Source organism: Mytilus californianus, unplaced genomic scaffold (genome assembly GCF_021869535.1).
Source record: "Mytilus californianus isolate M0D057914Y unplaced genomic scaffold, xbMytCali1.0.p SCAF_22, whole genome shotgun sequence".
NCBI lineage: Eukaryota > Metazoa > Mollusca > Bivalvia > Mytilida > Mytilidae > Mytilus > Mytilus californianus.
Genome location: NW_026262671.1, coordinates 1,686,833 through 1,706,322, shown reverse-complemented (window position 1 = coordinate 1,706,322; position 19,490 = coordinate 1,686,833). Strand labels below are relative to the sequence as shown.

The 19,490-nt window shown below is 30.0% G+C and overlaps 1 protein-coding gene across 1 annotated transcript; it reads left to right on the top strand.

Moving 5' to 3' along the window:
* Nucleotides 1-13,659: 13,659 nt before the first annotated feature.
* Nucleotides 13,660-15,254, top strand: LOC127732038 (uncharacterized). The gene has a single exon (XM_052241078.1). The coding sequence runs from the start codon at nt 13,667-13,669 to the stop codon at nt 14,285-14,287; it is 621 nt and encodes a 206-aa protein (XP_052097038.1). The 5' UTR covers nt 13,660-13,666; the 3' UTR covers nt 14,288-15,254.
* The last annotated feature ends 4,236 nt before the right edge of the window (nt 15,255-19,490 follow it).

Genomic DNA, 19,490 nt, shown 5'->3' with positions numbered 1-19,490 from the left:
TATACCACTATCAGCTGACGACGGGGAAATACTTAATGTTTTTGAAAGATACAACATAAGGGTACTTTCCCACTACAGAGAACTGTTAAGGTATAAAGATCTAATCACAAATTGTCAAACAGGAGACCGTATAATTACTTGCTTGAAATTTGAAAATCCTCTTCCAAGATTTCTGAAAATAGGGAAGTACTCTGCCAACATAATACATTATGGGCAGCCAAGAAACAACCAGAAAATAATTTGTAGAAAGTGTCTTGAAGAAGGACACATAGCTAGTGATTGTGAAAACAACTGGAAATGTAAAATATGTGGGAAGTCTGGTCACAAACAAGACGCGTGTACTGAAGGTATGTTCACAGAGGATGAACAACACATAGAAAATACAGAAAATTATAAGAATCTGAGGAAGAGAAAGAGGACGAAACATCTTAAACACAAACAGGAGATGAAGAAGGAAATGAAACTTATAGTCAATTAACAGAAACCAAAAAAATCAAAACGATGAAGGAAATCAGAAGGCGACACAAATCTTAAGTGACGCGGACAATTTAAATCCATCTCAGTCAATTCTGGCCCAAAACATCCCAAAGAACAGTGTCAGTGGAAATGAAGAAAAACGGAAAAAAAAAGAAAGCAAAAAAACAGAATCAAACTCAAAGCAATATGTCAGACTATGTAGTTAAAACATCAAATATTGCAAGTGAAAAAGAACCAAAAACACCAAAGTCAACAAATGTTAAATGTCTTTTGAATGTATTTGAAAAGTCACCGGTAACACCACCAGAAGAATTATATCAGAGAGAGAATCGTTCAAAAAAGCAGTAACAGTAACTCCAAGAATAGTATTATGACACAATAACAAATTAACTATACAATGTATTTTTTAAATTGTAAATATCACATTGTATTGACAATGTTCTTATGTTTAAACAAAAAAATGTACAAAAATATTTAGTCGGCATGTGGTTTTATGAAATCAATGCGACAAAAAGATGTCACATTATATGTATTGAATGCAAAAATAAGTTGGTAAACAAAAATAAAAGTTGCAAACATTTAAATTTAAATGCAGCTAAATTGAATGCAAATGTGGAAAATATTGTTACAAGATACAAACTGGTGATGGGATTTAAACTGGAAATAAACCAGAACCTTCGCAAAACCCTTATAACAATAAACAAACTTGAATCGACTGATATAGAAAACATATGGTATTGTTTATATTTACACATGTCACATGATAGCAAAATCAAGTGGTATTGTTTATATTTACGTACATCACATGACAGTGTCAAAACACACATGCGATATCATAAATTCAAACAAACTAGGTCATTTAAATCAACGACCGAGTTAACAATTAATGAAAGGTACTGTATCGGAATAAATAAAATAAACGGAAAGAACAAACAAATAATGAAGGGTAAACAAAAAGTAAATAAACTAACTTTTTCACACAAATGGCTCCTAAACCACTTCACATATGTTCTGTAAACACTCAAGGTTTACTGCAATCTGAAAAAGGAAAAAGATTATTTGAGTGATGCAAACACCAAAAATGTCAAATTTTAATGATGCAAGAAACGCATTTCGCCAAAAGTATGAATGACAATTTAAATAATGACTTTCCAGGAGAAATTTTTCATAGTTTGGGTAGTAGCGCATCAAGGGGTGTAGCTATTTGGTTTTCAAAACAAACAAAATATTATATTATAAATGAATTTAAAGGTCAGGAGGGACGTAATCTATTAATTAATGTTGAACTAGGAGATCATGTCTATTTTCTTATAAACATATATGCACAAAATATTGCAAAAAAAAAGAAACGTCTTCTTTAAAAAAGTAAAAGACTAGACTCAAGAGCATAGCTTAGGACAAATTATAATGGGAGGAGATTTTAATGACATTCTAACAATTAATGATACAAAAATATAAGAACAAAAAACAAATTTGACAAACCAGTTCACGGGCTTAAACGCTTATAAAATATTTCAAATTTATAGATATATGGGAAGAGAAAAACCCCACACAAATTCAATATACTTGGCGTAGAAAATCAGGTTTGGAAGCAACTAGAATTGACTTCTTCCTTGTAAGTAAAGATTGTAAATCACAAATAGTCAAAGCAGATATAAGGCCTATTATATCAAAATCAACAGACCATAATGGTATTTCATTAAAAATCAGAACTCAAAAAGTAAACAAAGGGAAACGATACTGGAAATTAAACTCATCAATACTGAATGATAGAGACTATTGTTTTTAATATAGAAAAAACTAATAAAATATTTCGAAAAAAAGGAAAAAACTGCAGAAAATTTAGGTATATTGTAGGATAATTTTAAAGCTGAAGTTCGGGACAGCAGTTTCGATTTTTGCAAAAAAAAAAGCAAAACAAAAAACAGACAAAATTCAAATTGATGAAGAAGACCTTAATAAGCTAAATATTAAATTAGATCAAAGTGAAAGTAATATTAATTCTGAATTACTTTCACAAATAAATAATATAACCGACCATTTAGATCAATTATACCTTGAAAAAACAAAAGGAACTCAAATAAGGTCAAGAGCAAAATGGATAAAAGAAGATAAAAAAAATACTGCTTTTTTCTTGAACTTAGAAAAATCAAGACAAGTAAATAAAACTATAATAGAATTGTATGACAATGAAGGCAATATTACAACAGACCAAACTGATATTTTAAAAGAGGAAGTAAAATATTATGAGAAACTATATAAACCATCAAATCCAGATAAATTACAGACTAAAGAGTATATTCAAAACACTAAAATAGAAAAAAAACCTCTTAAATAAAAATAGTAATAGTTTAGAAGGGCTAGTAACATCAGAAAAAATTACAGAAGCAGTGTTTAAAATGAAACTTAATAAAGCTCCAGGTTAAGATGGACTTACATGACTTAATGTAGAATTCTATAGAAAATTTTGACCCCAAATTCAAATGTTAATATTCAAAGTAAATAATGAGTCCTATAACAAGAAAAGTTTGACAAATTCGCAAAAAAGGGGGCAAGTTCACTGATCTTTAAAAAAAGAATGATCTAAAATCTCTGGAGAACTATAGGCCAATAACTTTATTAAATGTAGATGCTAAAATTCTTGCTTATACACTTGCACAAAGACTAAAAATAGTTTTACCCAATATTGTTAATGCTGACCAGAAGGGCTATGTAAAAAATAGATACATTGGTTTTAATATTAGACAAATCAAAGATGTCATTGACTGTGCTGAAAATTTCAATGTAGAGGGAGCAATTTTATTTCTAGATTTCTCAAAAGCTTTTGATTCAATTGAATGGTTTTTCATGATACAAACATTAAAAAAAAATGGATTTAAAAAAGATTTTATACATTGGGATGAGACTATATATAATGATATATCAGGGTGTATTGTAAATACTGGGTGGATATTAAACCCTTTTAAGATCTGTCGTGGAATTCGACAAGGATGTCCGTTGTCCGCTCTGATTTTTGTACTAGCGGTGGAGGTACTAGCATGCAGAAGTAGATCTGAGAAAATTGATAAAGGGTTCTAAATCAAATTAAATGGAAAAGACTGTAGTATAAAAAGATGTCAATTAGCAGACGATTTAACCTTATTTTTAAAATCCAAAAAGTTAATATCTTTAGTCATGAACTTAATAGAAACATTTGGCTTATTTTCTGGTTTAAAATTAAGTAGAACCAAAACTGAAGGAACTTGGCTAGGGAGACTTAAACATACTAAAGATAAATTCGTAAGAATCAATTGGGCGAAAGAACCAATAAAAAGTTTAGGCATTTATTTTGGCTATATAAAGGAAAAGTGTCAAAAGCAAGCTGATAAAATTGAAAATATTATAAGTATGTGGTCAAAAAGAAAGATAAGCATGCTCGGAAGATTAACTGTAGTGAAGTCTCTTATACTCCCAAATATAACATATATAGCAAGTAATATGATATTACCAAAACATTTTATACAAAACATTAAAACTATGATATATAACTATATCTGGAATGGGAAAATAGATATGATTAAAAGAGATACTTTTTCACAAAATTATACAGAAGGGGGGTTAAAAATGATTTGTATAGATACTTATATATCAACAATTCAACTCAAATGGATTAAACAATTATTGTTTGAAGAAAATGCTGAACAAAATTGGCAGATAATTCCAAAATATTTTCTGAATAAGATGGGAGATAATTTTTTAATATTCAAGATGAATATAAGCACTAAAAATATCATTGAAAAAAATATAATAAGACAAATCCCAGATTTTGATCTGCAGTTAATAAAGACCTGGATAAAAGCAAAAGAAAAAACTAAACAAACGCCTACCATGTTTTGGGAAATAATGAAACAAACAATATGGGGCAATAAATACATTAGCTTCAACAATAAATGGTTACTGTTTAAAAACCTGGATACAAAGCAACATTCTGGTTATAAACGATTTATTAGATAAAAACGGAAACATATCCTTAGACATCATACTAAGTAAACTGAAAAATAAGGAAAACTGGATAGCTGAGGTAACAAAACTGAAGAAAGTTATTCCAAAACAGTGGACCAATATCATCAAAAACTCACCATCTAAACATACTCAAGTCAATATAAATATAAAAGAAAATCTTAACATCATAAACAAAAAACGTATTCAAACCCTAAATAATCATGATATTTATAACTTATTACTTAAAACAAAGGAAATACAAACACCTATAGGCTTTTTAAAATGGAAATCATATTTAACACTAGAAAATACTAATCTAGCATATGAAACATTAAAATTTATCTTTACATTTTTAGATGATAATAGATATAAAATATTTAGATGGAAAATGCTTCATTATATACTTCCCTGTAATAAATTATTAAAACAATGACATATAATAGAAACAGATACTTGCTTACACTGTAAAAAAAAATAGAGAATTATGAACATTTCTTCCTCACATGTTCATATTTTGAATTATTCTAAAAAATAGTACAACAAATTATTGAGAAATTAAATATTGGAAGACATGTTATTAATCTGACAAACATAGCTTTTGGATAAAAAATATATGATTAAGAGTATTATGAACTTAATTTACTTTTAATTATTATCAGTTACACCATATATAAAGTATAGTATATGTCTGACAAAAAATTAAAAAATATACAACCACTCAAAATATTAAGACAAGAGATCAGAAACTACATTGAAACAAGAAACTTTTTAGGATGTAAGGTTGGCAGACTATTAATGCAATTTAATGAACTGAATGTCTGACTTGAAACATGATATTAGGAATGATGACTCTGAAAAAAAATAATACCTCACTCAAATATTGGGAGTATACTGTAATTTTCTTCATACATTGTAAAGGTATGACTACCTGTTTATGTACATACATGTATTATAGTGTTTATCAATTGTGATTAGAGATTTGACAATAGTAGTTTTATTCTTGTTGTGTTATTATTTGTATAATATTATTCGCCTCTTTTTGTTGTTGTCCACTAAAAAAATTAAAAGCTTAATGTTATTCAGGATATAAGAAATCTAGTACGACAAGAACTCATAGTAAATGAAAATAACCTTCAACTGTATGATCTGATGAAATAGCATCCGATTTTATTGTAGATATATTTTGTAAAACACATATGAATTTCAAACGAATATTCACAACAGAAAAACATAACTGCATATATTAATAATCCTTTAAAAACAAATATTTTGGAAAAATTCCTTAGATAATACACTAATGTATATTTCAAAAAGCACTACACGTGTTATCTAGCTATTTTGTAAACAAAGAAACTAGTATAAAAAATCATTCAGGTGAAGACATAAACTATATCCGGATTAATGAAAATATGTGTACTAACACAATTAACCATAAAAAATGTTCTATACTAATGATAACGAGGCCGGGATAAGGTACCGGTATTTAATGTATCTACTATCAACTGTAAATATGTGAATAAAATTTAGTTTAAAAAAAAAAAAAGGGGTAAGTGGATCCAGCTCCACATTTGTTATTATGCCTTGTTGGTCTTTTTTTTTTGTCATGATGGTCATTCAAGTACAAAACCGGTGATAAATCTATTTCGACAATAAAAATATATCAATTGAAACACATACTCCATAACAGTCAGCCAAAGCGTGATCGTGTTCGTAAGATTTTCGGATGGGATCACTTAAATTTACCACTTGGTTCACTTGGTTGAATTGCTTCCTTGTAAGTTGAAGGCAACAATCTTCTTTCATGGAAAGATTGATACAAAACATACAACCTGTGGAATAGACTTTAAAATGTTTGAATTGTCTAACATATAGAAATAAGAAGATGTGATATAAGTGTCGTTGAGGCAACTCTCCATCCAAGTCACAATGTGTAAAAAGTAAACAATTATCGGTCAATGTGTAGCCTTCAAATACAGAGCCGTACGCTTGACTTGGAACCAGAAATACGTGTCCTTGTAGGGTTTTCGATTTTCTGAGGAAAATTCCGACAGATTGTGTCATTCTATCAAAAATATAAGTTTCATTTTCCTTTCGAATTCGCATATGTTTTCGTGCTAATTCATCTGGAACATCATTCTAAAATTAAGAAATGAGAAGATAAGTGACAATGAGACAACTCTCCATCCAAATCACAATGTGTACAAAGTGAATTACTATTAATATTATCTTTTGCTTAGATCTTCGCAATTCTTTCGAATGGATTTCCCAATAAGCAAGGTCAAAAAGTTACAATGAATCGGCTTCAAAATATAATATTGAAGTTACAAAGCTAAAAAGATGTCAAAACAATATTTCAGAATTTATTGGAAATATTTTATTTTAAAAGTCATTCCCTTGTTTCTGACAAATCACAATAATATTCTCATTTTCATAAAAATATCAAATGACATGACAACTCCTTTAATAATTATACATCATATGCAGGTACATGAAACTATTACAGTAATAGTATCAACATATGATAGCAATACAGTGTGAAGTTAAGGTCTTGTATACATATTACAGTCATTTATTTTCATGAACTTACACATAAATTTGCAATTAAAGAAATTCATTATTGTTTTCGAACATTTTTTTCTGTTATATTGAAATGAAATATTGGTTTAGAAATTCATCTAGCAAACTACGTTTAACTGGCAAAGTACACGTATTATCAAAATTGAGAGAGTTTCTTGGGAATACTGTTATTGCCTTTTAACGTCAAAGGTGACATTCCCATGTGCACCATTATTTCTTTATTGTCAAGTATTTCTAGATAAAAAAAAAATTCAAAAGTCCACATGAGATACACTATTAAAGAAGTTTCACAAAATATTCATGGATGACAACAAGGCCAACATCAACCTAAAATGATACAACACTCGACGAATTTCAAAGACACCGTTTATCATGTTTATTATTGGAAACAATTATGATCAGCGAGTGACATTTTTCGAAAAGCCTCCTAGTGAACGACTTTAATGCACCCAACCTACATACGGCTATATGATATATCATTCGAAAACTTATTATCGTACTTTCTGTTTTACAGTTGTCAGTAATTCACAAAGTGAAATGTTCGTTAATTAGAGGTTAAACATAAACATTCCTAATAGTATCAACGAACCAAAACAGTTCTGCTACTGTTTTAGTTTAATATAGTTTAACGTGTAGAGAAGTATAATCTTTTTTTCCTATTCGAGAACATACTGCTTTAACTTTGCGCTTTTGAATCAGAAATGCTTGTTCTTTTATATTATAGCTCGTTAAAAGTTAGTTGTCTTTATATCAAATATTTCCAAAACTTCATAATGATAAGGATTAAATTCATTTCCTGAGCAACTTAGATCTACACCATTATAAGGCAGTGGTCATCTTGACATTTGGTTAAGTATTAGCTCTTTGTTTTCCTTTTTACTTTAGTTATTGTGGTATTGTTTCTGTTCATGTTGTGCTTCAAGATTATCGTCTGATATTCTATTCATTTTTTTCAACATATGTACAAATATCAGGCAGTGTGTTAAAAGTTAAGGGAGTTATGTAATCACAAAGGGGCTTAATGTGTTTTGCAAAAAGTTAAAACCATCTTTGACCTTGGCCTCTCTGTCTTTACTTTTAGGTAGTTAGTTTAAACATATTTTATTGTTCAAAAAGGACAAATGAATTAGAAACAAGTTATTTTAACTCTAATTCATTTGTCCTTTTTGAACAATGAAATATGTTTACACTAACTACTTTTAAATACTACCTTTTATTATGCAATACCATAATGACCTTCAAACCAAAGACACGGATATAATCAACGATGAGTTGGCAATTTCCTTCTTTTTCAATCTTAGTATAGATAAACTTTTAAGAATACAAAAAAAATCAGAATAATATATTTATTGTACATGTGAATGCTCCATAGCAATCCAGAAACCTATCTAAGTGTCATGATACAAGCCAAAGTATTTTCTTATGTAATATTACTAAGCATTGCGCTATATTTTCTTGTATGGATTTGATCTGAACAGCCATCTTCTACATTTAATGCTAATTGATAACCTGCATTAGCACAAATATGGTACCAAGATAGTGACAGACTGTCTGCATATTCTGCATCTTATGTGATACATTGAACTTATTGTCTGTTGACCTACTGACAGGACGATTAGTAGTATTGGGGAAGGGCGCGAAAGTATTATGATTTGTATACATTTATTGATGCTAAGGATATTCGTCTCACACTATATAATACCAATTTTTCACATAAACGTGAAAATTAATAATTGGAACCATACAACTTCACTTAAGCACACAAAAATAAGTCAATAGAGACTGATGAGATTTTATAGAAAGAAAAAATGTTTAACAATGTTTCCCTTTTTTCTTATGTCTGTAAGACACAATGTTTAATAATTTGAAAATTTGAAGCAACCAAATAACGCAAAAGTTTGTGATTTTCAGAATAAATTAATATTATTTGTTTTTTTAGCTACTTTGTTTTTAAATATTTAAAGGACAACTATTTTTCTGGCATTGTTTTAAAACATAAATGTGTGATCTGTGCGTACCAGAATTCTGAATTGACATAACGGCTACAAATGTTGGAATTTCCAGTTCGCATGTAGTACAAGTATGGTTTTGGAAGTTAGGGTCACCAATGCTCTCCAACTTTGTACTTGTTTGGTTTTAGAATATTTGTTTTATTTGAGCGTCACTGATGAGTCTTATGTAGATGACACGTCCGTCTGGCGTATTAAATCATAAGTCTGCTACCATCGATAATTATTTAATACGCATTTTTACTGTCATGAATATGAACATTACTAAACAATAAAATATACGTTTTGCTGTGTTGGCAGTTTTAAAGGTCATATCCAGTATGTCACAAGCATAAAACGCAGTGCTTCATTCCAATAAGACTGTTACAGATAATACAAGGACCCATATATTTTAAATGTCGTACTTGACGTAAAAATAATAAAAACAAATGGAGTTACCTAGGCATTACCCTTCAGATTAACCGTAAAGAAATATTAGATATGGAGATCACCTGATCTAAATATTTAAATGTCATAGGTATAAATAGATTGTCCTGTTTGTTAGATATTTTACTTTCTATTCAGCTGCTACCATTTTGTTTACACAAATGCTAACTACTATTCAAAAACTTGATTCGCTTTCATCAAGATAGTATACAAATTATACCGAAGATCAGAAATTTGTGTGAGTACATAACTTTAGTGTATTCATAAAGATTTATTAGTTGAGTATGCACTATATTTAAAAAGGAAAGTAAAAACCATTGCTAAAAGTAAACACATTTTGCACAATATCACTCCTTTTACATATAGATACAGTTATATTAAAAAAATAATTCATATACCATATGTCAATGGACTAATGTTACCTTTAATTTTTCGCCACAAAAATAATAAGTGACGTTGGATTGTGCTAATAGTTTAGTAATGTGATTTTGTTCACAAATATGAAGTGCATACAGTAAGATATAGCTTTATTTACACGTAACCTCTGTCAGAGATCCAGGATGTCCTTCTATCGTGATTCAGTTTTTATTTGCCATTTGCCCCATGACTTGACATTAAAATTAGTGACCAGCGATGAAAGCATAGAACGAAATAATTAGTTATTTTCGACGCTTGAAAAATAATTCTTTATGAATGCATGCACATCCAAATGTTTTACTATATCTTCATCTGATATTTTGAACCCTGAAATTTTAATTGAATATCAATAAACAACTAAATATAGGTATACTACTACCATTGTCTTAGCAAAGTTAATCAATTTATATTGATTTTTAAAAGATTTCGATTCATATATACACGAAAACATTGAGTATACAAAATTGCGTGCCATTCAAAAAACCCGCATAAGTTAAATCTGTGAAAAAAATCGCGCTCGTATAACGCAAGAACAATTTATGTAAAGCATCATTTAAGAAAATAATTGCTAACAATAACATAGTCGGCAATGGTACTTTGCATTTAAAAGTATGTGATCTAAATCACAAGAACGAAGGTAAAATCTCCAAAAGATACGGTTATGTTTAAAAATTGAAATATTCCAAGCATAGCAGGAGATAATTTTTCCCTGTCGCACTTCAAAAACAGTTCCGTTGTGTTTATCCTAATTTTCGTTTGTTTTTCCTGAACCTATACAATCTTGTATAAATGTCAATATACGGTATAGATATAGCCTTTGTATGAGATCGACACGAAGATATATCGATCAGTCTGAATTTTCCAAGGGTTGGTATAGCCTCGTAACCAACTTCGTACAAAGGCTACGATTTTTATAGCAGTACTGTCAATTAGTTTTATAGCTGACTGTGCGGTATGGGCTTTGCTCATTGTTGAAGGCCTTACGGTGACCTATAGTTGTTAAATTCTGTGTCTCTTGTGGAGAGTTGTCTCATTTGCAATCATACCACATCTTCTTTTTTGTAGTTAGAAATAAAAAGCACACATATTCGTTTGATTGCTTCTATCTTTTGTGTCGTACATGCTACACATAACCACTTTATATCTGTAGTTTTCAGTCTTGCCTTGAAAATATAGTTGAACATGTAACTCTGTCTAAACGAATCAAATTAGTAAAAATATAGACAAGTACAATATTCCTACTTACAGGTATAAAGTTTATCACTTAACATACTCTTATCAAAGTCAATTAACTAATGTTATTTTTTATAAGATTTCGATTTTGATCTCAAGTGGCCCGGAAATAACGATACAAGTATTATCGACTTGACTCCGACCAGTTATATTAAAATTGTTATGTTTTCATATTTCGTTATATGGGCATGAAAAGTAGCGAATTATTAACGTTAACAAAATAAACATTGCAAAAAATTATCAAAATCATCAAAATCGGACTTCAACAACTTTTTTTTTGTATGAAAATTGGAGAACGTTGTAAAACTGTGGAGTATTGGTTTTCGGTGGATATCATTTTGAAAGGATTTGTTCGAAGGTACAGTTGTTGGTTTTTAGTGTCAGCAGGAAACGAAATTGAACTGTGGAAAATAAATCACACATAGTCCCTACTTCTAAATATAAATAAAAGGTATACAGCTAAATATAAATATAATGCATACAACTGACTATAGGTAAAAGGTATACAGCTAAATATAGGTATATTCTTCTGTCTTGACGACCCATTGCTGGCCTTGGGCTGGTGTTTGCTCTTTGGTCGGATTGTTGTCTCTTTAACGCATACCTTATTTCCATTCTCAATTTTATTATATATTCTAAAAATATACAGGTACATGTATACGGTATATTAGAAAATAATTGAATAAGTAGATACAAGATTTTATGATATAAGTGCCAATGAGACAACTCTTCATCAAAGTCACAATTACACTTTGTCAAATAGGTCAAAGGTTTACTATTAAATATAGGTATTGGGTATACTAAAAAATAAAGTTATAAGGTATACAACTAGATATAGCTCCAACATATTCTTCTAAAAACAATGTTCGACCTTTTTTCGTATGCAACCGAATGTGACGTACTATGATTTTGTCATGATGCTGGTATTACACCTAAAGAAGACTTTGTTGTTGAATAAACTGAATGTGACTTTTCTTTTGTAATACTGGTTATTTCATGCATTACTGTCAAGTTTTGTCATAATCAATTCGACAGTTTGAGAAAAATGTGGTATAAAAATATATAATGTAAATAGTTATTAAATGTACCAGGCTTATTATTTGATACGCCAGACGTGCGTTTCGTCTACATAAGACTCATCAGTGACACTCAGATCAAAATAGTAAGAAAGCCAAATCAAGTACAAAATTGAAGAGCATTGAGGACTTAAAATTAAGACGACATTAACATTGATTCCAGCAAAATTTCTTAGGATAACCCATATCAAGCCTCATCATAATAGACTATAGTGTGACCAATACATTATCAAATATTTATCTCATTTGCTGCCAAACAGTACCACTAATAGACATCTTTGTCTACACTATAAGGTTTCGTTTACTTAAAATTTCTACTTTTTAGGTCAATAAATAAAAAAAATTGGGATAGCTTTCACTCATACATGATATACATGTTATAATAAACAAGAAATTAAAGTATTCAAGCTGAATGAACTTTCGATATAAAAGTTTACTGACTCCAAGGAGTTTTCAATAAGTCCTAAAGTAAAACTTAAATTTACTCCGCGTTCCAGTGAATAATTTGTTGTTTATTAAAAGTAATTTCATCTTCTTATAACTATATATTTATTAAAATATCACTTTGGAAAAAGTTTTCTATTATAGCAGAAAATAAGAAATAAGGAGAAAAAGTCAGAAAAAAACTCCTCATAACACTGAGTTCTGTCTATTAATATACATGGTCCTATTTCAACCAAATGTTCTCATAACATTTGTCTTTGAAACTCAATCAACTCAGAATATTTCTTTTTTTATTATATTTTACTTAAATAGCATGAAATTTTAACAAATGAGAGTACTTACAAGGTCAAATGTGCATATGCAGCTTCATATATTTGGTAAAAAACAGTATAATCTTCAAATGCCTAATCAATATAAGTGAAAAATTAATTTTCATTTGCAAATCAGATAAAGAATTATTACTCAACGTATGTCATTAAATTAAACGCTACACATATCATCTCCTTGAGCTCTATTTTGCCGACCAGTTTTATTATATTAGTTATTAACATAACAGTTCGTTTTCGAGATATCAGTATCAAAACAAATGTTTGAATATTAAAGACAACAATGTAGAATTAAGAAAAAACAAATATTTTTAACTTCAATGTAAAATTGCAGGGTAAAACTCAAATTATCGATAGAAAAAATATACAGTATGTGTAGTTATTTTATTTCATAACTAAAATACACAGAATTTAACTCAGTTATCTCTGATACGCCTCCATGCATTCTCTCATCGATTAGATTTTGTACCCGTAAAATGTATGTAAGTAGTTGTTTCTCTATATATAACGCAATCATTAGTTTCACATCCTTGAAACAACAATGACAACATACAGTCCGAATGTTGAGTGCATATTAAACATATTCAAGCATGTTCTGACGAGTCCTCGACAAATAACGTTGTGCTACCAGAGTTGATTAAATATTTTATGAAATAATTAAATCTTTTTTTTTTATTTGTTTTCTAAATATGTTGCAAATATGAATTTAGAGGACAAGAATCTATCGTTTCAATTTTATAATTACTTATGTGACATCGTTGTTTCTGAGGAAGTTGTAAGGACAAGAAGAGAGATATTTACTGCTAAGGACATTGTTGAAAGTAATACAAGTGTAACCTTATTAAGTAGTGCTAGTAAAGCAGAAGGTATTTATCTCAAAGGTAGTGATTTCGATCAGATGATTCTTCTAAAAGTTATTCGTGTGTATGAAAGCTTTAATAATGTCCAGTATGATCCATATAGAATAATATTGTTTATGGATACAAACGACACAAAACCTGGATTTACAAAACTGAAGTTAGCTAACGAGTTATTCTTTGATATTGGCATAATATGTGACTGGTTTGAGACTGTGGGAGAAGAAAAGTACATTTCAAGTAAACGTTTTCGGGAACAAAACTTAGAAGATGGCATGGTTATTCATGCACCATGTCAGTCAACACCAGGTGGTGGATTGGATTATGCATCTTGTTTAAGATGTAAAGAACGGATATCACAAGCTCAACAATGGATTTCCAGATCACGTACAACATGGCCACATGACACATTAGCTACCTCAGCTGTACAATATGGAGTTTTATTTGTTCCTATTGGATGTTAAAATTCCCCAAATGAGGACTTACAATGGCGGGTATCGTTTTCTGTGACCGAAAAAATGTTGATTCATTCCTTTTGCCATACTCAGTTATTATGTTATGCGTTACTTAAAATCATTTTAAAGGACATAATCAAACCCAAACATGGGGATCTTCTTTGTTCTTATTTCCTTAAAACAATAATGTTTTGGTTGATTGAGGAAACAGGTCCATCAAAATGGAAACCTAGGAATATGATATTTTGTTTTTTTGGATTGTGTCAGGAGAGTAATTTACTGTGTGGAATATAGAACATGTCTTCATTACTTTATTCCAGAAAACAATCTGTTTGAAGATAGATTTACTGACAACCATCATAATGCATTGCTGGAAACACTTCGGTCTATTTATGGATCGCCGTTGATTTCTGTGTTTCATACGACAACTTTTCAATATTTCTTATCAGAATCAGTAAGTTTTCGTAGAATGACAATAACTGCGTCGGAATTGTCCTGTTTTACTTATATATGTATGTGTATGCATGATGAAAATTCCATTCGAATTTTATCTAAAAGATTTTTTGATGGTTACAATTATATTTTAAAAAAAGAAATGTGTGTGTATATGTTAAGTGTATGTTTTAGAAAATCTATACATACTTCTGATCATCTTAAGATGACGAACAGAAACAAATCTTTTTACAAACAAATCAAGAGAACATTTTGCTATTTCAAGATAAGTTTACATAGCGATTCAAGTTCCTCCTGGTTATTTTTAGCATCTTTATTTTATAAATGTACACGAGTTAAGGAATGTCTCGATATTATCAGTTATAGTTTAACCATTTATACCCCTGATAAGATACATCTAAAAATTCACAACAGCTTGGCGGAACAAACTATATTCAAGAAAATGAAGCAAAAATTTGGATTATTGCTAACGTTTAAAAATTTGATAATTGAAGTTGTATGTTTTCGACACCCGTTTTGTTTATTGCCAGACGAACTGAAACCTTTAATTACATTCAACAGTCTTATTTTCCCTCCTGTTATGTACTCATATCTTCTACAATTTCTTTGTTGCTATAATCTTGGGGATAACAGAGGAAAACATAACGCACTGCATGATCTTGAACTAACAATACGGGAGAGATACTTTATTTTCCAAAACAAAGGTATTTTTACAATAATAGTGAATAAATGTCTCTATATAGTAAAATCATTGTTATGATTATCATAATGATTGAAACGAAACAAATAAACGGTGGGGTGTTGTGGTGTGCCATTCTGAACATGAACATTTGTATTTTTGAAGGAATAATTGCGAAAAAATGTTATGTTTGTCATTACATGTATGTAGAATAGACCACTTTCGAGTTCATCCTTCACCGGAAAAAACTCGTCAATTATGCGCGCTTTTATTACGTCATTTACCAGATAGAGGGGATCGCCTGTATCCCTACACTATTAACGTTCATCAAGCGTCTTAGTGATCGTCATTGTGCAGGATAAACTAGAAATAACGTTTGTTTTGTAAGTACTTAATCACAATTCCCTAATGACAGCAGTGCTAATTGTCAATTTAGAGAATTTAATTTGCCGAATAATTCGTGCAATATAGCATTATAGTTTTCCAACCACTCGCTCAACATTGGAACGGAAGTGACGATGCGCCTAAACGCACGAATGATGTTCACTAAAACCAGAGTTTTTGACGGAAATGCATCGAACTCGAAAGTTGTCTATTATGAAGTAGTGAAGATTTTTCATATCTTTTTATCTTTTGAAATAATTTTTCACGAATTTATTAACAGAGAGTGTTTCAGAATAAGTTTTAAGATGTAAATATAAATGGTAATATGTTAGCAAAACAATGATAATGACACCATTAGTATGTGTTAAAAAGGAGCTTTAGAGCATTGTATTTTATAAAAAAAAAGTTTGAACATTTTACTTTAAATTTGAAAATAACTTCAAGTGGAACAATAAGGATAAACTGTTTGAAGTGCTATACAGCGACGATTTAAACAAACCAAATCATAAATTTCTATTTTATCTATTTTAATATTTTGAAAAAAAGTGAATAAAAATATTTCAACTGTTTCTTTTAATTTCAATGTCAATGAAGCTCCTTGGGTAGGCGTTTACATCTTTTAGTGTCTAAGATGACTTCTTAGGCAATTAAAACGTTTACAAGATGACATCCTCGTTTGCAAAATTGTTCCTACATTGGTGATAAACTTCAGAAATACATATGTAGCTAGTCTTCAACAGGACAAAAGATTAAATTGCACAGATAATATATAGATTGCATGAAGAGCAACAACAGCACCCCTAAAAAGAAACAACACACAACATATGATGAAAATATATATTATATCTTAGAGACAGCACTGATATTAAAATTTAGACAATATATTCCTTTTAAACCCGGAAGTAACATCCCGTATTTGGTATGACAATAGACACATACCTTTTCATTACAATACGATAGATTGACATCTTTCTGAGCTTTAATCTGTAAGTGAAATGTCACCGTATTGTTATACTGGTACCAATTTTGTAGACTTTTGTAAACATAGTAGATACACTATCTATGAAGATTCCTTTTAATATATAAATCATAATCGTAATATTGATGTCACTCCTTCTAAGTTTTATTGACCTCGCCATGACTTGATTGACCATTGTTGAATATCTCTGCAACAGATGTTCACATGTATGTTGATTATGTCGTAGCCACAATCCCCCTCTTTTCTTGATTATGATATCAGCGAATGTGACTAATTATCGGAATGTATTTGCATCGATTCCGGCGCATCTGTGATAAACCCCTTTTTTCTATCATGGTGTTGTGTATTTTTCCCCTCTTTTCTATCATGGTGTTGTCTATTTTTCCCCTCTTTTCTATCATAGTGTTGTGTATTTTTCCCCCTCTTTTCTATCATGGTGTTGTGTATTTTTCCCCTCTTTTCTATCAAGGTGTTGTGTATTTTTCCCCTCTTTTCTATCATGGTGTTGTGTATTTTTCCCCTCTTTTCTATCATGGTGTTGTGTATTTTTCTTCGACATTTGTTATTTGCCTGTCCTTTTTCGTACTGTATGCGATTTTTATAAATCTTATATTTATTCATTGTTATAATTTACATATGATATTATGTTATGTGTATTATGCCGTCCAAATGTTAATTAAAACATAAATGTTTCTGGGCTGGTAGTAAGATGACTGGAAAATATTTTTAGCATCTTGTTTTCAGTACTATCTTATATGGTTTTTTTTTATGAAAAGGATAACATTATTTTGGAAATTTGGAATGAGGAGTGAAGTAAGGCATTGTTAACGGAGTTTTATTTGAAAACCTATGATTAGGTACATTAACGGATAGCAATTTCCATATATTTGTTTTTTTTTAAATCTAGGAATAAGTTGTTTCAAGGAACTTGTTTTATTTCAAAACAATGTTTTAACAACCGTCAAAAAGAGATATTCTAGTTCAAAAATATATCTTTATAATATATAATTTCACGATTCAATGAAGTAACATTGAGTTGACAATACAATCTGATTTTTTCTCTGTTCCCCCTATGTGTCGGGTAACTCAGGTTACACTGTTAAATTTTAGCAGAATTCGGTATTATGTCAACATCATAAAAGTTAACCTGTTCATCAGTTATAGAAAGAATTAAAAAAAAATTTAAATTTTGTCTTCAGGTGATTGTTCGTGATCTTGACGATTAGCTTTTTTACAAGTGTATTACAAATCATAAAGGATTACATCATTCAAGTTTTATATTGTCAAGCAAACCACATCCATACTACCTGTAAAGGGTTATTGCAAACAGTCCATCAGTAAAATATCAAGAAATTGAAAAAAAAACATGTTTTCAAAATGTTGCAGGCATAATATCTTACTAGTAATCCTAAACAAACTTTTGCGATAGATTTATAAAAGTTTGTGGAATAGACCTTTTTATTTATAACAATTTTTTACCACATATTTTATCTTCTGAACAATTTAAAACAAAACTATCTCCATTTATCAGTTAAACAGAAAACATGAAACAATTAAATTTTTTGCTCTTTATATATCCAAATATAATAAAATTCATTAAAGGTTTGCAAAGTAACCGATGCCTAAAAAATATTTAAACACAAACGGAACCAAAATGTTGACGTCATCGACAACAACACTAACTAACAATAATGCATAGTCAACAACAGACATTACTACCGATATTGACATTACGACAGACAACACCAACCACAAAATCCTCCGTAGAATAAAAATTAATATACGAACAACATCCAGAAAGAATTTCCACATGCCGTTAAAGTAAATATAAGATAAAACAAGTGTCACTCGTTAAAACCCTGTGAAAGTATAGAAGTACTCTCTTCCTAACATCGCCTGCGTGCTTTGGAAATATCTTAAAGCTAGCTTTTAACCTTTTTAACTAACAAGTACGTAGAATATGTGAATATGCTTTGTTCGTCAAAGTTTTGCATTAATCGATAATAGGAATTCACAAAGATATCAAAATACAGTTGGGTGCAGACAAAGCATTACATGTAGACGGGCGGGAAAAGTTAACGCGGCGTTTACTCGCGTGCACTTCAAGTAAACGCCGTGTTAACTCCGAAATTTCTCTAGACATAAAAAGTAAACGGGCATTTACTTTCGCGTTTACCTCCGCGTTAATGCAAAATCGGCGCGTCTTCTAAGTTCGTAAAGAGTAAACGGGCGTTTACTTCCGTGTTAACATGCAAAAAGGCGCGTCTTCTAATTTCGTCAAAAGTAAACGCACGTTTACTATTTGTAGTAAACGCGCGTTAACGCAAATTGTCATCGTATCCTGGATAAACTGACCTTAAATATCAAATGATAATTTAAAGTAAATCAAAATTAAATGACCAACTGTTCATTTTCGATTGACATATTGACGATTGCAGTTAATCAATAATGTTATTACACCTCTTTAATTAATTGAAAATTATTTATAGTAAATTTCTTTTTCTTCACAAATAAACAGTTCAAGCATGTCCTTCTTTTATTCAAATAATTAAATCATCACCAAAATCCAGCAGTTTTCACATCTCAGAATGTCTGACTCAGGATGACTCGTATAACAAAATTATTTGACCTCACTAACCAAAACTGACCATATTTGCTCTTCATCAAATAAAATCTATATAGCCGCACCATAATTCAGTTATATTTTTTTGTCAGGA

Bases quoted from the DNA above. Each gene is read 5' to 3' on its own strand.
- LOC127732038 (XM_052241078.1), top strand. From the start codon at position 13,667: ATGAATTTAGAGGACAAGAATCTATCGTTTCAATTTTATAATTACTTA.